At 41.4% G+C, this 19,566-nt stretch overlaps 1 protein-coding gene across 3 annotated transcripts in view; it reads right to left on the reverse strand.

The window, feature by feature from the left end:
- Positions 1 to 1,438: 1,438 nt before the first annotated feature.
- Positions 1,439 to 19,566, reverse strand: part of LOC130863518 (transmembrane protein 184C-like) — a 47,249-nt gene continuing 29,121 nt past the window's right edge. Inside the window, exons 12-19 of one of the 3 annotated variants that reach the window (XM_057753566.1) lie at positions 18,472 to 18,717; positions 11,175 to 11,420; positions 10,515 to 10,607; positions 8,717 to 8,869; positions 8,005 to 8,117; positions 5,203 to 5,302; positions 4,610 to 4,781; positions 3,991 to 4,128 (exon numbers count right to left, since the gene is read on the reverse strand). In XM_057753566.1, the coding sequence (XP_057609549.1) occupies positions 10,567 to 10,607; positions 11,175 to 11,420; positions 18,472 to 18,717 (533 nt within the window). In that variant the 3' untranslated portion in view covers positions 3,991 to 4,128; positions 4,610 to 4,781; positions 5,203 to 5,302; ... (1 more) ...; positions 8,717 to 8,869; positions 10,515 to 10,566. Of the gene's footprint in view, positions 1,578 to 3,222; positions 3,316 to 3,882; positions 4,129 to 4,609; positions 4,782 to 5,202; positions 5,303 to 8,004; positions 8,118 to 8,716; positions 8,870 to 10,514; positions 10,608 to 11,174; positions 11,421 to 12,574; positions 12,595 to 15,292; positions 15,406 to 16,013; positions 16,167 to 17,811; positions 17,905 to 18,471; positions 18,718 to 19,566 lie in introns of those variants that run through there. The other 2 variants (XM_057753565.1, XM_057753567.1) reach the window with 2 other exon arrangements.

A 19,566-nucleotide genomic window follows, 5' to 3' on the forward strand; every position in this document is an offset into this window, starting at 1 on the left:
TTTTTAATATTTAGTTTTGTGTGTTGCATTAAAAAATAAAATATTTTTTAATATTTAGTGGCATGTGTATATACAAGTAGAGTATCTGCAGATACCAGAAGAGCGCATTAGAATCACCCGGATCTGAAATTGCAGAGGGTTGGGACCACTAACTTTGTTGGTGTTGGGAACTCAACCCAGATCCTACGAAAGAATAGTAAGGGCTCTTATCTGCTGAGCCATCTTTCCAGCCCTGATTTTGTAAATCTTACAAAAGCTAAACGGGTGGGTTTAAAAAACATTGCTATGTGTGTGCGCACAAGTGTGTCAGTGTGTGTGTGTTTCTGTGTGTGTGTGTATGTGTGTGTGTGAGAGAGAGAGTAAGAGAGAGAGACTGTGCAAGTATGTGCATGTGTCACAGAGGTCAGTAGAGGGCTTCAGGTCCCTTGAACTACAGTGACATGAGGTTGTGAGTCGCCATACATGGCAGCTGGGGACAAACTTTGGTACTCTGGATATGCACAAACTCTAACTGCTGAGCCTCTCTCCAGCCCACGGACATCTGCCTAGTTCAGACTGGCCTTGAACGGGTGGTCCTGCCTCAGTTTCCAAAGGGCTGGGACCACTAAGTCTGGCACTGTCTTCACATTACTGTAAAAAACTCCCTTAAACAACAGTTTTATTGACATTTAAAAAGAAAGAATATTTAAGAGCATGCAATACTTACCAGAATGAGAGACAGAATACCATTTTGATACAAATAAATTTGCAAATAGGTTTCAGAGATATGAGCTCTTCTTTCAGCATTCCATAAAACAGCCAGAGGGAGGACAAGGCAAACTAGAAACAAAAGCAACATTCATCATTCTGCAGTAGGAAGACAGGGACTGACTCTTAAAGCCGAAACCAGAGCCTGCTCTACAGGAACATTCCAGGTGGAACTTAAGGCTGATTAGTCAATGTTTTAGTGCTTTTAATAAGTTACTGCAGAGATATACATGTGAAATTTCTCAAGACATATGTACCATTTTTCTGAACGTGTTTCTAAGTATTCACATACTGTAACTCAAGCAATAAACAAATGACATGAACAGAAGATTTCCTTCAGTCGAAAGAGAAGGGAAACAGACCTGTTAAGCTTTTAAACACAAATTTCAGTCACTTTTTATAAAAACTCTATTATTATTATTATTATTATTATTATTAGCTAGTCTCTTGTGTAACATTTACACAACACACATACATACACGGTTTATAAATCAACACATTAAATAAGTACAGTTTCAATAAAATTGTGACCATGAAATCTACATCATACAAATTTCCTTGACAGCAGTCTGTTAGTCCAGCTGGCCTGACTCCTTAGAATAAATGTTCATGACATTAGAGTCAGTTCTAATAATCAACCAGGACTTCAACAGCAAGAAGCATCTCTGAAAGCTTACCTTCCCCATTAAAATGATAAGACACTTTATGCTCATTTAAACTACTCCAGGACAGGAAAGCAGTAAGGATCCTTCTTCAGATCCTTGCAGTGGAGTCAGGGCCAAGCAAGGTGCATGCTCTACACTCACAGGCCGTGGGTTCTAGCTCTAGTACTGTTAAAAAAAAACAATAAAAGAAATTGAAGGCCTAGTGGTGGTGGCACACACCTTTAATACCAGCACTCAGGAGGCAGAGGTAGGCGGACCTCGGTGAGCTCGACGCCAGCCTGGTGTACAGACCAAATTTCATGACAGGCTTCAAAACTATGGAGAAACCCTGTCTCAAAAACTCAAAAGCAACAGCAACAACAGAAACCAAAACAAACTGACTCTCGGCACCGAGCCATTTCTCTGTACATATGAACTGTTACCCTGTTAGGCTGGGATCATACCCAGGGCTATGCGTGCTAGGCAAACACTCCATATTCCACCAGTCACAACCCAATTTTCTAACATCTGTCATGAACTAAAATAAAATTTTGTTCCCCAATATTGTTTTCAACTAAAAGTAGCTATTTTTTGTGCCGTTTTCTTAAATTTTACTTTTAATATCTATCTAAATGCCAATGGGAAGAACAAACTATGCCCACAATGAAGAGCGTTTCCAGTCCTTTCTTATCACGGGTATCACATCCAGAAGGCAAAAGCACTTCTGACTATTTCTTTAGACTACATTTCCAGAAAAAGGACTCCGGGTCATGAAGGTAAACACGAGGGAAATCTCTGGAGACACACCACATTTATTTCCATTAAAAATTGTTTTGTTTGTTTTGGGTGTTTTGAGACAGGGTTTCTCTGTGTAGCACTGGCTGTCTTGGAACTCACTTTGTAGACCACGCTGGCCTCACACTCAGATCTGCCTGCCCCTGCCTCCCACCTTCTGGGATTGAAGGCATGCGCTGCCATGCCCAGAACCATTATAAACTTCCAACACTGTGTGTGGGCCACTGTATTTCAGTTACTACACTGTGGGAAGCACCACCCAAAGACACTGCTTACAGCCCTTAAGTTCCTAGAACAGCACCAATTTTTTTTTAAACTTCAGTCTTGGCGGGCAGTGGTGGTGCATGCCTTTAATTCCAGCACTTGGGAGGTGGAGGAAGGCAGATCTCTGTGAGTTTCAGGCTAGCCTGGTCTACAAAGCAAGTTCCAGGACAGCCATGACTGTTACACAGAGAAAAATCAAAACAAACAAAAACCAAAAAATCTTCAGTCTTTATTTTCCTTTAATTCTAAATACAGAAAAGACAATTGAATATTGAGTTCTTTCTTTTTCTATTCTTCTTCTTTTTCTTCTTTTTTTTTTGAGACAGGGTTTCTTTGTGTAGCCCTGGCTGTCCTGGAACTCACTCTGTAGACCCAGCTAGTCTCAAACTCAGAGATTTGCCTTTATGCTGGGATTAAAGGACTGTATCACCACCACCTGGTGAATCCTTCCATTTTTATTTAAACTTTATCCTTTTGCACCCATTAGACTTTCCCTCTAACTGACCAGGCTGACTGTGTTATGTTCTGCTCATTTAGAAGCACACAATGCTTTTACCCACAGCTATGCGGTAACAAGGGCAAACAGGTGTCCACGGACAGGGAAACATCACCAAATCATTCATGAACACATTACTGTACTTTCATATACATTAAAGCTGTTTCAAGTAACATGTACAAATGAAAAGGTAATATTTTTCTCAAGAAAAGTACCTGATAACACTCAGCACAGAAAGTAACTTAGTACAGCTATGGGGAATGATGATTTACTTACCACTCGTGAAATGTTATTTAAAATACATAAGTAAGTCCATGCGTTGAAGACTTTAAAGGTCTTTCACTGTGGACACCAATATTTTCACATACCCTAAAAAATGGCAAAACTCAAAGTTATGACTAACCAAGCAAACCCATATCTTAATATGTCTCCTTTAGAGACTTATTTTATGTATATGCATATTCTAGTGCATGCAGACCTGTGCACAATGTGTGTGCAGTGCCTTTGGAGGCCAGAAAAGGGTGCTGGCCATGCTGGCCCTAGATTTTACTGAACCCGAGTCCTCTGCAGGAGTACGGGGTGCTCTTAACCCTGAACACACATGGAAGGTGTGATGGCAGCACTACTTATATTTCTGAGACCATATACTTCAGCAGCACTATGGATCATCTCGTGACTCTGGTCACGGACAGAGAATCATTCTTCTAGATGTGTATGATATGACTATTCCTTCTACCTCAAAGGAATGACAAACTCAGCATCATTAAACTAGAGAATCATCACTAACTCCAAAAGACAAGGCCTGATTTTGGAAAGTGTGACAGATAAACTTTGATCCCAGCTCACCTTTTCCCTGTAAACAATCTCGCAGATGTGTATCTGCGGACCCAGAGCATGTCCTGTGAAGACGCTGTTTTTTAATGAATAGATACTTGCCTGAACCGTCAGGAGGGCCCTCGTGTTCTGGTATGTCTATTTTTGTATGTTCACCCTGATGGAATGCAACGGCTGCATTATGAGGAATATTCTTGTCCAAAGTCCCGATACTCGCGCTGGCGTAAGATTGTCTTTGTGCTTGGAGAACCTTCATTTGGTGCTCATGAGATAAGACGACTAGGGTGTTGAGTATGCTCTGGGTTTCGAGTACTGGATCTTTTTTTGGAGAACACTGTGTTATTCTTTCTATAAGACAATATAAAATTAATAGCCGAAAGTTATTTTTACTGCTGTAAACATAATTCTATAACCACTCCCTTCCCCTCTTTGTCTTCCCCAAATCTGAAGAGCCTGTATCATGGCACTGCTTTCCGTATTTTCTCATTTCTTAAATTACTAGAGTAAATGACCTTATCTTACATATTTGGGTCAGGATGCCACACAAGAATGAGGACCTGAGTTCGATCCTCAGCACGGGTACAAAGCTGGGCATGTTTGCAGTCCCCGTGCTAGCAAGGAAGAGATAGGATCCCTGGGGCTCTCTGGTCAGCCATCCTAGCTGAATCTGTGAGGCCCAGGACAGCAAGAGACCCTGTTCCAAAACCCAAGCTGAACATCCCGAGGGACCACACCTGAGCTTCATCTCTGACCCCATGTGCACAACACACAAACCTAGCTTCCCAATATACACACTTACACTAACAGAAGTTAAACAGCTGTTACTTACTGAAATATCTCATGTCCTCGGCAATGTGATGCTTGATATCAGACACATCAAACATTGCTACGAAGGAGTTGAAGCATGAGCCTTCCTCTCCTTCTTTTATATACGGCTTATATGAAAATATATAATAATTTCCAATCGCCATGAAAAGCATTTCGATGCAGATGAGGACATCCTACAACAGTCACACAAATATCAGACATCTTTGGGCTTCGATCTAATATTTCAAATTGTTAACTTTTCAAAGTTAAGAGTGTCAATAACTTTGAAATAGAATCCTGATTATATTCCTTTTCAACATTTTTCCCCACTTCATAACATGACAAGCAAAGTTTGCATCTCTTTTGCTTTCCCTCACTCAAGAATTTCTCAATGCAGTACACAAGCACTGAAAGAAACCATGCAGACATAAGCGGACCAGGAATAAAATCAGTACCCATGAGTCCCTGTAGGCCATTTCTCTCAGGTTCTCGCTCCTCACTACATAGTAAGCTAGCAGTCATGCCCACTGTTTGCACGTTGGCAGGTTCTGGGCATCACTGCATTAAATAGCTTAAACAGTAACACCCCCTGAGTTCGGAGACAGCCCTACTTACCTGCAGGCCTGTGGCCACAGCTTCAGGACGTTGCCCTTCCATCACATGTATCTTTGAAATTATGCCAGATTTTAGTAATACACTGATTAGTACTGCTTGCCTGGATGTCAAGAAGAGGTAAATGTCAAATCTAAATCATGAAATGACCGGCTGTTTTATGCGATTAGGGGCTAGGGAGGTGGCTCAGTGGGCAAAGCGCTTGTTGTACAAGAGTGAGGAAGGTCCTAAATGAGAAGCACAGAACCCAGGTAAGGCTGGCATGTAGCACACACACACGTAAACCAGCGTTCCTGAGGGGAGCTGAGAGGTGGGACAGAGTCCGGGGAAGACCGCAGGCCAGCAAGCCTTGAGTGTGTACAGTGAACAATTAAGAGACCCTCACCTCAATGTAAGACATGGACACCCAAAGCTCCTCATCTCCATATGCACACATGACATGGGCATGTTCCCACTCACAATAAACACATACATAACATATACACAAAAAGATTAAAATACGCAACCACAAACAGTTAAGGCCTCAGTGTATCCTAGGACTCCAAACTATCCTGCCTACAGAACACACTCCCAAACAAACTGTGTTTACATTAAATATATGCACCTTGCCTTACAAATGTATTAGCTTCATAAGATGAATTTCATTATGTATTCTCAGAACTTCAGCATTTGACTTACATATCTTTTTTGTTGTTGTTTTGAAACCAGGTACAAATAATTAGATTCTGCGTTCTAGCAGTGTGTTTATATGGGCCTACTAGCACTTTATTATTTTATTTATTTAGGTACAGGGTCTTTCTATGCAACCCTGATTGTTCTAGAACTTGCTATGTTGACCAACCTGGTCTTGAACCCGAGATCTGGCCACCTCTGCCTCCCAAGTGCTGAGACTAAAGGCACGTGCCATCACACCTGGATAATTACTAGGATCAAAAAAATACTATTTATTTTCAGCCGTGTATGTGAGATCGGAAGACAACCCGCTGGTGCCGTTTCTTTCCCTCTACCGTGGGCTCTTGGGTGGAACTCCCCTCGTCAGGCTTGGCAACGGCAAGCCTCTCTTCCTGCTGACCCATGCCATGGCTCTACTACTCTGTCTTATTTCCCCTCCTTTTTGATCAGTGTGGCAGGGTCCCTGAGGGCGGCTCTGTTCTCTACTTCTGCTTTTACAAGGGTGCTGGGGATCAATCTCAATTCTTTGGTGTGCACAGCAAGGGCCTTTCCCTGCTGAGCTATCCTGCCAGCTTACGGGTTATCTGAATTAGAATGCTGTTGAGTTCCAGAAGTTTTTCTAGCATAAATTACGTCTGTAGAAGACTGCACATGATGTGTGCCCTCAGATGCTAATCATTGCTCTGGCAGTGCAATTCCATGAATTTTTTTCTCTTTTCCCCTTACTGAACTGCTAAACTGGATAGATTTGTCTATGTAACTCTTATTACCTAGCCTATTACTAATCTAACACCATGTCTAGGTTTGTTTGTTTGTTTGTTTTGTGACACCGAGGACAGGCAGTAGGGCCTTGTCTACACTATGCGGACACTCAAATGTATCTCCATCCCTACCTTGTATTTTAAAAAACACACACTGATAAACATTTCCTCATGCCATTAAATGTCTTCTCCTAAACTGATACTGTTTTATTCATGACAATCATAATTTTAAACAGTTTATTTCATTCATTTTGAGACAGGGTCACACTATGTACCTCTGACTGGCCTCACACTTGCTATGTAGACCCTGCTAGCCTTGAACTCATAGAGAACCACCTGCTTCTGCCTCCCGGGGGAGTGCTGGGATTAAAGGGTACACTACCACACCCAGCAGAACTATAATTTTAACGATGGCATCAAGATAGTTAGGCTATCTCAAATTATCTTCATCTTTTAAATGTCATAGTGGCCGTCTGACTACTTCTTTGATTGTTTAGATACAAGATCACACACGGTGGCATAGGCTAATCTACAACTTGCTATAGAGAGCAGGCTGTCATCAAACTCAATGTGAGATTCTCTTGGTTTACCCTGAGTGTTGGGACTACAGGTATATACCACCACACAGGACTAAGATTGTGTTTTAAAAATACTTTTAAAAACGATTTTTTAATATTTAGTTTTGTGTGTTGCATTAAAAAATAAAATATTTTTTAATATTTAGTGGCATGTGTATATACAAGTAGAGTATCTGCAGATACCAGAAGAGCGCATTAGAATCACCCGGATCTGAAATTGCAGAGGGTTGGGACCACTAACTTTGTTGGTGTTGGGAACTCAACCCAGATCCTACGAAAGAATAGTAAGGGCTCTTATCTGCTGAGCCATCTTTCCAGCCCTGATTTTGTAAATCTTACAAAAGCTAAACGGGTGGGTTTAAAAAACATTGCTATGTGTGTGCGCACAAGTGTGTCAGTGTGTGTGTGTTTCTGTGTGTGTGTGTATGTGTGTGTGTGAGAGAGAGAGTGAGAGAGAGAGACTGTGCAAGTATGTGCATGTGTCACAGAGGTCAGTAGAGGGATTCAGGTCCCTTGAACTACAGTGACATGAGGTTGTGAGTCGCCATACATGGCAGCTGGGGACAAACTTTGGTACTCTGGATATGCACAAACTCTAACTGCTGAGCCTCTCTCCAGCCCACGGACATCTGCCTAGTTCAGACTGGCCTTGAACGGGTGGTCCTGCCTCAGTTTCCAAAGGGCTGGGACCACTAAGTCTGGCACTGTCTTCACATTACTGTAAAAAACTCCCTTAAACAACAGTTTTATTGACATTTAAAAAGAAAGAATATTTAAGAGCATGCAATACTTACCAGAATGAGAGACAGAATACCATTTTGATACAAATAAATTTGCAAATAGGTTTCAGAGATATGAGCTCTTCTTTCAGCATTCCATAAAACAGCCAGAGGGAGGACAAGGCAAACTAGAAACAAAAGCAACATTCATCATTCTGCAGTAGGAAGACAGGGACTGACTCTTAAAGCCGAAACCAGAGCCTGCTCTACAGGAACATTCCAGGTGGAACTTAAGGCTGATTAGTCAATGTTTTAGTGCTTTTAATAAGTTACTGCAGAGATATACATGTGAAATTTCTCAAGACATATGTACCATTTTTCTGAACGTGTTTCTAAGTATTCACATACTGTAACTCAAGCAATAAACAAATGACATGAACAGAAGATTTCCTTCAGTCGAAAGAGAAGGGAAACAGACCTGTTAAGCTTTTAAACACAAATTTCAGTCACTTTTTATAAAAACTCTATTATTATTATTATTATTATTAGCTAGTCTCTTGTGTAACATTTACACAACACACATACATACACGGTTTATAAATCAACACATTAAATAAGTACAGTTTCAATAAAATTGTGACCATGAAATCTACATCATACAAATTTCCTTGACAGCAGTCTGTTAGTCCAGCTGGCCTGACTCCTTAGAATAAATGTTCATGACATTAGAGTCAGTTCTAATAATCAACCAGGACTTCAACAGCAAGAAGCATCTCTGAAAGCTTACCTTCCCCATTAAAATGATAAGACACTTTATGCTCATTTAAACTACTCCAGGACAGGAAAGCAGTAAGGATCCTTCTTCAGATCCTTGCAGTGGAGTCAGGGCCAAGCAAGGTGCATGCTCTACACTCACAGGCCGTGGGTTCTAGCTCTAGTACTGTTAAAAAAAAACAATAAAAGAAATTGAAGGCCTAGTGGTGGTGGCACACACCTTTAATACCAGCACTCAGGAGGCAGAGGTAGGCGGACCTCGGTGAGCTCGACGCCAGCCTGGTGTACAGACCAAATTTCATGACAGGCTTCAAAACTATGGAGAAACCCTGTCTCAAAAACTCAAAAGCAACAGCAACAACAGAAACCAAAACAAACTGACTCTCGGCACCGAGCCATTTCTCTGTACATATGAACTGTTACCCTGTTAGGCTGGGATCATACCCAGGGCTATGCGTGCTAGGCAAACACTCCATATTCCACCAGTCACAACCCAATTTTCTAACATCTGTCATGAACTAAAATAAAATTTTGTTCCCCAATATTGTTTTCAACTAAAAGTAGCTATTTTTTGTGCCGTTTTCTTAAATTTTACTTTTAATATCTATCTAAATGCCAATGGGAAGAACAAACTATGCCCACAATGAAGAGCGTTTCCAGTCCTTTCTTATCACGGGTATCACATCCAGAAGGCAAAAGCACTTCTGACTATTTCTTTAGACTACATTTCCAGAAAAAGGACTCCGGGTCATGAAGGTAAACACGAGGGAAATCTCTGGAGACACACCACATTTATTTCCATTAAAAATTGTTTTGTTTGTTTTGGGTGTTTTGAGACAGGGTTTCTCTGTGTAGCACTGGCTGTCTTGGAACTCACTTTGTAGACCACGCTGGCCTCACACTCAGATCTGCCTGCCCCTGCCTCCCACCTTCTGGGATTGAAGGCATGCGCTGCCATGCCCAGAACCATTATAAACTTCCAACACTGTGTGTGGGCCACTGTATTTCAGTTACTACACTGTGGGAAGCACCACCCAAAGACACTGCTTACAGCCCTTAAGTTCCTAGAACAGCACCAATTTTTTTTTAAACTTCAGTCTTGGCGGGCAGTGGTGGTGCATGCCTTTAATTCCAGCACTTGGGAGGTGGAGGAAGGCAGATCTCTGTGAGTTTCAGGCTAGCCTGGTCTACAAAGCAAGTTCCAGGACAGCCATGACTGTTACACAGAGAAAAATCAAAACAAACAAAAACCAAAAAATCTTCAGTCTTTATTTTCCTTTAATTCTAAATACAGAAAAGACAATTGAATATTGAGTTCTTTCTTTTTCTATTCTTCTTCTTTTTCTTCTTTTTTTTTTGAGACAGGGTTTCTTTGTGTAGCCCTGGCTGTCCTGGAACTCACTCTGTAGACCCAGCTAGTCTCAAACTCAGAGATTTGCCTTTATGCTGGGATTAAAGGACTGTATCACCACCACCTGGTGAATCCTTCCATTTTTATTTAAACTTTATCCTTTTGCACCCATTAGACTTTCCCTCTAACTGACCAGGCTGACTGTGTTATGTTCTGCTCATTTAGAAGCACACAATGCTTTTACCCACAGCTATGCGGTAACAAGGGCAAACAGGTGTCCACGGACAGGGAAACATCACCAAATCATTCATGAACACATTACTGTACTTTCATATACATTAAAGCTGTTTCAAGTAACATGTACAAATGAAAAGGTAATATTTTTCTCAAGAAAAGTACCTGATAACACTCAGCACAGAAAGTAACTTAGTACAGCTATGGGGAATGATGATTTACTTACCACTCGTGAAATGTTATTTAAAATACATAAGTAAGTCCATGCGTTGAAGACTTTAAAGGTCTTTCACTGTGGACACCAATATTTTCACATACCCTAAAAAATGGCAAAACTCAAAGTTATGACTAACCAAGCAAACCCATATCTTAATATGTCTCCTTTAGAGACTTATTTTATGTATATGCATATTCTAGTGCATGCAGACCTGTGCACAATGTGTGTGCAGTGCCTTTGGAGGCCAGAAAAGGGTGCTGGCCATGCTGGCCCTAGATTTTACTGAACCCGAGTCCTCTGCAGGAGTACGGGGTGCTCTTAACCCTGAACACACATGGAAGGTGTGATGGCAGCACTACTTATATTTCTGAGACCATATACTTCAGCAGCACTATGGATCATCTCGTGACTCTGGTCACGGACAGAGAATCATTCTTCTAGATGTGTATGATATGACTATTCCTTCTACCTCAAAGGAATGACAAACTCAGCATCATTAAACTAGAGAATCATCACTAACTCCAAAAGACAAGGCCTGATTTTGGAAAGTGTGACAGATAAACTTTGATCCCAGCTCACCTTTTCCCTGTAAACAATCTCGCAGATGTGTATCTGCGGACCCAGAGCATGTCCTGTGAAGACGCTGTTTTTTAATGAATAGATACTTGCCTGAACCGTCAGGAGGGCCCTCGTGTTCTGGTATGTCTATTTTTGTATGTTCACCCTGATGGAATGCAACGGCTGCATTATGAGGAATATTCTTGTCCAAAGTCCCGATACTCGCGCTGGCGTAAGATTGTCTTTGTGCTTGGAGAACCTTCATTTGGTGCTCATGAGATAAGACGACTAGGGTGTTGAGTATGCTCTGGGTTTCGAGTACTGGATCTTTTTTTGGAGAACACTGTGTTATTCTTTCTATAAGACAATATAAAATTAATAGCCGAAAGTTATTTTTACTGCTGTAAACATAATTCTATAACCACTCCCTTCCCCTCTTTGTCTTCCCCAAATCTGAAGAGCCTGTATCATGGCACTGCTTTCCGTATTTTCTCATTTCTTAAATTACTAGAGTAAATGACCTTATCTTACATATTTGGGTCAGGATGCCACACAAGAATGAGGACCTGAGTTCGATCCTCAGCACGGGTACAAAGCTGGGCATGTTTGCAGTCCCCGTGCTAGCAAGGAAGAGATAGGATCCCTGGGGCTCTCTGGTCAGCCATCCTAGCTGAATCTGTGAGGCCCAGGACAGCAAGAGACCCTGTTCCAAAACCCAAGCTGAACATCCCGAGGGACCACACCTGAGCTTCATCTCTGACCCCATGTGCACAACACACAAACCTAGCTTCCCAATATACACACTTACACTAACAGAAGTTAAACAGCTGTTACTTACTGAAATATCTCATGTCCTCGGCAATGTGATGCTTGATATCAGACACATCAAACATTGCTACGAAGGAGTTGAAGCATGAGCCTTCCTCTCCTTCTTTTATATACGGCTTATATGAAAATATATAATAATTTCCAATCGCCATGAAAAGCATTTCGATGCAGATGAGGACATCCTACAACAGTCACACAAATATCAGACATCTTTGGGCTTCGATCTAATATTTCAAATTGTTAACTTTTCAAAGTTAAGAGTGTCAATAACTTTGAAATAGAATCCTGATTATATTCCTTTTCAACATTTTTCCCCACTTCATAACATGACAAGCAAAGTTTGCATCTCTTTTGCTTTCCCTCACTCAAGAATTTCTCAATGCAGTACACAAGCACTGAAAGAAACCATGCAGACATAAGCAGACCAGGAATAAAATCAGTACCCATGAGTCCCTGTAGGCCATTTCTCTCAGGTTCTCGCTCCTCACTACATAGTAAGCTAGCAGTCATGCCCACTGTTTGCATGTTGGCAGGTTCTGGGCATCACTGCATTAAATAGCTTAAACAGTAACACCCCCTGAGTTCGGAGACAGCCCTACTTACCTGCAGGCCTGTGGCCACAGCTTCAGGACGTTGCCCTTCCATCACATGTATCTTTGAAATTATGCCAGATTTTAGTAATACACTGATTAGTACTGCTTGCCTGGATGTCAAGAAGAGGTAAATGTCAAATCTAAATCATGAAATGACCGGCTGTTTTATGCGATTAGGGGCTAGGGAGGTGGCTCAGTGGGCAAAGCGCTTGTTGTACAAGAGTGAGGAAGGTCCTAAATGAGAAGCACAGAACCCAGGTAAGGCTGGCATGTAGCACACACACACGTAAACCAGCGTTCCTGAGGGGAGCTGAGAGGTGGGACAGAGTCCGGGGAAGACCGCAGGCCAGCAAGCCTTGAGTGTGTACAGTGAACAATTAAGAGACCCTCACCTCAATGTAAGACATGGACACCCAAAGCTCCTCATCTCCATATGCACACATGACATGGGCATGTTCCCACTCACAATAAACACATACATAACATATACACAAAAAGATTAAAATACGCAACCACAAACAGTTAAGGCCTCAGTGTATCCTAGGACTCCAAACTATCCTGCCTACAGAACACACTCCCAAACAAACTGTGTTTACATTAAATATATGCACCTTGCCTTACAAATGTATTAGCTTCATAAGATGAATTTCATTATGTATTCTCAGAACTTCAGCATTTGACTTACATATCTTTTTTGTTGTTGTTTTGAAACCAGGTACAAATAATTAGATTCTGCGTTCTAGCAGTGTGTTTATATGGGCCTACTAGCACTTTATTATTTTATTTATTTAGGTACAGGGTCTTTCTATGCAACCCTGATTGTTCTAGAACTTGCTATGTTGACCAACCTGGTCTTGAACCCGAGATCTGGCCACCTCTGCCTCCCAAGTGCTGAGACTAAAGGCACGTGCCATCACACCTGGATAATTACTAGGATCAAAAAAATACTATTTATTTTCAGCCGTGTATGTGAGATCGGAAGACAACCCGCTGGTGCCGTTTCTTTCCCTCTACCGTGGGCTCTTGGGTGGAACTCCCCTCGTCAGGCTTGGCAACGGCAAGCCTCTCTTCCTGCTGACCCATGCCACGGCTCTACTACTCTGTCTTATTTCCCCTCCTTTTTGATCAGTGGGGCAGGGTCCCTGAGGGCGGCTCTGTTCTCTACTTCTGCTTTTACAAGGGTGCTGGGGATCAATCTCAATTCTTTGGTGTGCACAGCAAGGGCCTTTCCCTGCTGAGCTATCCTGCCAGCTTACGGGTTATCTGAATTAGAATGCTGTTGAGTTCCAGAAGTTTTTCTAGCATAAATTACGTCTGTAGAAGACTGCACATGATGTGTGCCCTCAGATGCTAATCATTGCTCTGGCAGTGCAATTCCATGAATTTTTTTCTCTTTTCCCCTTACTGAACTGCTAAACTGGATAGATTTGTCTATGTAACTCTTATTACCTAGCCTATTACTAATCTAACACCATGTCTAGGTTTGTTTGTTTGTTTTGTGACACCGAGGACAGGCAGTAGGGCCCTGTCTACACTATGCGGACACTCAAGTGTATCTCCATCCCTACCTTGTATTTTAAAAAACACACACTGATAAACATTTCCTCACGCCATTAAATGTCTTCTCCTAAACTGATACTGTTTTATTCATGACAATCATAATTTTAAACAGTTTATTTCATTCATTTTGAGACAGGGTCACACTATGTACCTCTGACTGGCCTCACACTTGCTATGTAGACCCTGCTAGCCTTGAACTCATAGAGAACCACCTGCTTCTGCCTCCCGGGGGAGTGCTGGGGTTAAAGGGTACACTACCACACCCAGCAGAACTATAATTTTAACGATGGCATCAAGATAGTTAGGCTATCTCAAATTATCTTCATCTTTTAAATGTCATAGTGGCCGTCTGACTACTTCTTTGATTGTTTAGATACAAGATCACACACGGTGGCATAGGCTAATCTACAACTTGCTATAGAGAGCAGGCTGTCATCAAACTCAATGTGAGATTCTCTTGGTTTACCCTGAGTGTTGGGACTACAGGTATATACCACCACACAGGACTAAGATTGTGTTTTAAAAATACTTTTAAAAACGATTTTTTAATATTTAGTTTTGTGTGTTGCATTAAAAAATAAAATATTTTTTAATATTTAGTGGCATGTGTATATACAAGTAGAGTATCTGCAGATACCAGAAGAGCGCATTAGAATCACCCGGATCTGAAATTGCAGAGGGTTGGGACCACTAACTTTGTTGGTGTTGGGAACTCAACCCAGATCCTACGAAAGAATAGTAAGGGCTCTTATCTGCTGAGCCATCTTTCCAGCCCTGATTTTGTAAATCTTACAAAAGCTAAACGGGTGGGTTTAAAAAACATTGCTATGTGTGTGCGCACAAGTGTGTCAGTGTGTGTGTGTTTCTGTGTGTGTGTGTATGTGTGTGTGTGAGAGAGAGAGTGAGAGAGAGAGACTGTGCAAGTATGTGCATGTGTCACAGAGGTCAGTAGAGGGCTTCAGGTCCCTTGAACTACAGTGACATGAGGTTGTGAGTCGCCATACATGGCAGCTGGGGACAAACTTTGGTACTCTGGATATGCACAAACTCTAACTGCTGAGCCTCTCTCCAGCCCACGGACATCTGCCTAGTTCAGACTGGCCTTGAACGGGTGGTCCTGCCTCAGTTTCCAAAGGGCTGGGACCACTAAGTCTGGCACTGTCTTCACATTACTGTAAAAAACTCCCTTAAACAACAGTTTTATTGACATTTAAAAAGAAAGAATATTTAAGAGCATGCAATACTTACCAGAATGAGAGACAGAATACCATTTTGATACAAATAAATTTGCAAATAGGTTTCAGAGATATGAGCTCTTCTTTCAGCATTCCATAAAACAGCCAGAGGGAGGACAAGGCAAACTAGAAACAAAAGCAACATTCATCATTCTGCAGTAGGAAGACAGGGACTGACTCTTAAAGCCGAAACCAGAGCCTGCTCTACAGGAACATTCCAGGTGGAACTTAAGGCTGATTAGTCAATGTTTTAGTGCTTTTAATAAGTTACTGCAGAGATATACATGTGAAATTTCTCAAGACATATGTACCATTTTTCTGAACGTGTTTCTAAGTATTCACATACTGTAACTCAAGCAATAAACAAATGACATGAACAGAAGATTTCCTTCAGTCGAAAGAGAAGGGAAACAGACCTGTTAAGCTTTTAAACACAAATTTCAGTCACTTTTTATAAAAACTCTATTATTATTATTATTATTATTATTATTATTAGCTAGTCTCTTGTGTAACATTTACACAACACACATACATACACGGTTTATAAATCAACACATTAAATAAGTACAGTTTCAATAAAATTGTGACCATGAAATCTACATCATACAAATTTCCTTGACAGCAGTCTGTTAGTCCAGCTGGCCTGACTCCTTAGAATAAATGTTCATGACATTAGAGTCAGTTCTAATAATCAACCAGGACTTCAACAGCAAGAAGCATCTCTGAAAGCTTACCTTCCCCATTAAAATGATAAGACACTTTATGCTCATTTAAACTACTCCAGGACAGGAAAGCAGTAAGGATCCTTCTTCAGATCCTTGCAGTGGAGTCAGGGCCAAGCAAGGTGCATGCTCTACACTCACAGGCCGTGGGTTCTAGCTCTAGTACTGTTAAAAAAAAACAATAAAAGAAATTGAAGGCCTAGTGGTGGTGGCACACACCTTTAATACCAGCACTCAGGAGGCAGAGGTAGGCGGACCTCGGTGAGCTCGACGCCAGCCTGGTGTACAGACCAAATTTCATGACAGGCTTCAAAACTATGGAGAAACCCTGTCTCAAAAACTCAAAAGCAACAGCAACAACAGAAACCAAAACAAACTGACTCTCGGCACCGAGCCATTTCTCTGTACATATGAACTGTTACCCTGTTAGGCTGGGATCATACCCAGGGCTATGCGTGCTAGGCAAACACTCCATATTCCACCAGTCACAACCCAATTTTCTAACATCTGTCATGAACTAAAATAAAATTTTGTTCCCCAATATTGTTTTCAACTAAAAGTAGCTATTTTTTGTGCCGTTTTCTTAAATTTTACTTTTAATATCTATCTAAATGCCAATGGGAAGAACAAACTATGCCCACAATGAAGAGCGTTTCCAGTCCTTTCTTATCACGGGTATCACATCCAGAAGGCAAAAGCACTTCTGACTATTTCTTTAGACTACATTTCCAGAAAAAGGACTCCGGGTCATGAAGGTAAACACGAGGGAAATCTCTGGAGACACACCACATTTATTTCCATTAAAAATTGTTTTGTTTGTTTTGGGTGTTTTGAGACAGGGTTTCTCTGTGTAGCACTGGCTGTCTTGGAACTCACTTTGTAGACCACGCTGGCCTCACACTCAGATCTGCCTGCCCCTGCCTCCCACCTTCTGGGATTGAAGGCATGCGCTGCCATGCCCAGAACCATTATAAACTTCCAACACTGTGTGTGGGCCACTGTATTTCAGTTACTACACTGTGGGAAGCACCACCCAAAGACACTGCTTACAGCCCTTAAGTTCCTAGAACAGCACCAATTTTTTTTTAAACTTCAGTCTTGGCGGGCAGTGGTGGTGCATGCCTTTAATTCCAGCACTTGGGAGGTGGAGGAAGGCAGATCTCTGTGAGTTTCAGGCTAGCCTGGTCTACAAAGCAAGTTCCAGGACAGCCATGACTGTTACACAGAGAAAAATCAAAACAAACAAAAACCAAAAAATCTTCAGTCTTTATTTTCCTTTAATTCTAAATACAGAAAAGACAATTGAATATTGAGTTCTTTCTTTTTCTATTCTTCTTCTTTTTCTTCTTTTTTTTTTGAGACAGGGTTTCTTTGTGTAGCCCTGGCTGTCCTGGAACTCACTCTGTAGACCCAGCTAGTCTCAAACTCAGAGATTTGCCTTTATGCTGGGATTAAAGGACTGTATCACCACCACCTGGTGAATCCTTCCATTTTTATTTAAACTTTATCCTTTTGCACCCATTAGACTTTCCCTCTAACTGACCAGGCTGACTGTGTTATGTTCTGCTCATTTAGAAGCACACAATGCTTTTACCCACAGCTATGCGGTAACAAGGGCAAACAGGTGTCCACGGACAGGGAAACATCACCAAATCATTCATGAACACATTACTGTACTTTCATATACATTAAAGCTGTTTCAAGTAACATGTACAAATGAAAAGGTAATATTTTTCTCAAGAAAAGTACCTGATAACACTCAGCACAGAAAGTAACTTAGTACAGCTATGGGGAATGATGATTTACTTACCACTCGTGAAATGTTATTTAAAATACATAAGTAAGTCCATGCGTTGAAGACTTTAAAGGTCTTTCACTGTGGACACCAATATTTTCACATACCCTAAAAAATGGCAAAACTCAAAGTTATGACTAACCAAGCAAACCCATATCTTAATATGTCTCCTTTAGAGACTTATTTTATGTATATGCATATTCTAGTGCATGCAGACCTGTGCACAATGTGTGTGCAGTGCCTTTGGAGGCCAGAAAAGGGTGCTGGCCATGCTGGCCCTAGATTTTACTGAACCCGAGTCCTCTGCAGGAATACGGGGTGCTCTTAACCCTGAACACACATGGAAGGTGTGATGGCAGCACTACTTATATTTCTGAGACCATATACTTCAGCAGCACTATGGATCATCTCGTGACTCTGGTCACGGACAGAGAATCATTCTTCTAGATGTGTATGATATGACTATTCCTTCTACCTCAAAGGAATGACAAACTCAGCATCATTAAACTAGAGAATCATCACTAACTCCAAAAGACAAGGCCTGATTTTGGAAAGTGTGACAGATAAACTTTGATCCCAGCTCACCTTTTCCCTGTAAACAATCTCGCAGATGTGTATCTGCGGACCCAGAGCATGTCCTGTGAAGACGCTGTTTTTTAATGAATAGATACTTGCCTGAACCGTCAGGAGGGCCCTCGTGTTCTGGTATGTCTATTTTTGTATGTTCACCCTGATGGAATGCAACGGCTGCATTATGAGGAATATTCTTGTCCAAAGTCCCGATACTCGCGCTGGCGTAAGATTGTCTTTGTGCTTGGAGAACCTTCATTTGGTGCTCATGAGATAAGACGACTAGGGTGTTGAGTATGCTCTGGGTTTCGAGTACTGGATCTTTTTTTGGAGAACACTGTGTTATTCTTTCTATAAGACAATATAAAATTAATAGCCGAAAGTTATTTTTACTGCTGTAAACATAATTCTATAACCACTCCCTTCCCCTCTTTGTCTTCCCCAAATCTGAAGAGCCTGTATCATGGCACTGCTTTCCGTATTTTCTCATTTCTTAAATTACTAGAGTAAATGACCTTATCTTACATATTTGGGTCAGGATGCCACACAAGAATGAGGACCTGAGTTCGATCCTCAGCACGGGTACAAAGCTGGGCATGTTTGCAGTCCCCGTGCTAGCAAGGAAGAGATAGGATCCCTGGGGCTCTCTGGTCAGCCATCCTAGCTGAATCTGTGAGGCCCAGGACAGCAAGAGACCCTGTTCCAAAACCCAGCTGAACATCCCGAGGGACCACACCTGAGCTTCATCTCTGACCCCATGTGCACAACACACAAACCTAGCTTCCCAATATACACACTTACACTAACAGAAGTTAAACAGCTGTTACTTACTGAAATATCTCATGTCCTCGGCAATGTGATGCTTGATATCAGACACATCAAACATTGCTACGAAGGAGTTGAAGCATGAGCCTTCCTCTCCTTCTTTTATATACGGCTTATATGAAAATATATAATAATTTCCAATCGCCATGAAAAGCATTTCGATGCAGATGAGGACATCCTACAACAGTCACACAAATATCAGACATCTTTGGGCTTCGATCTAATATTTCAAATTGTTAACTTTTCAAAGTTAAGAGTGTCAATAACTTTGAAATAGAATCCTGATTATATTCCTTTTCAACATTTTTCCCCACTTCATAACATGACAAGCAAAGTTTGCATCTCTTTTGCTTTCCCTCACTCAAGAATTTCTCA

The sequence above is a fragment of the Chionomys nivalis genome, chromosome 21 (assembly GCF_950005125.1).
Source record: "Chionomys nivalis chromosome 21, mChiNiv1.1, whole genome shotgun sequence".
NCBI lineage: Eukaryota > Metazoa > Chordata > Mammalia > Rodentia > Cricetidae > Chionomys > Chionomys nivalis.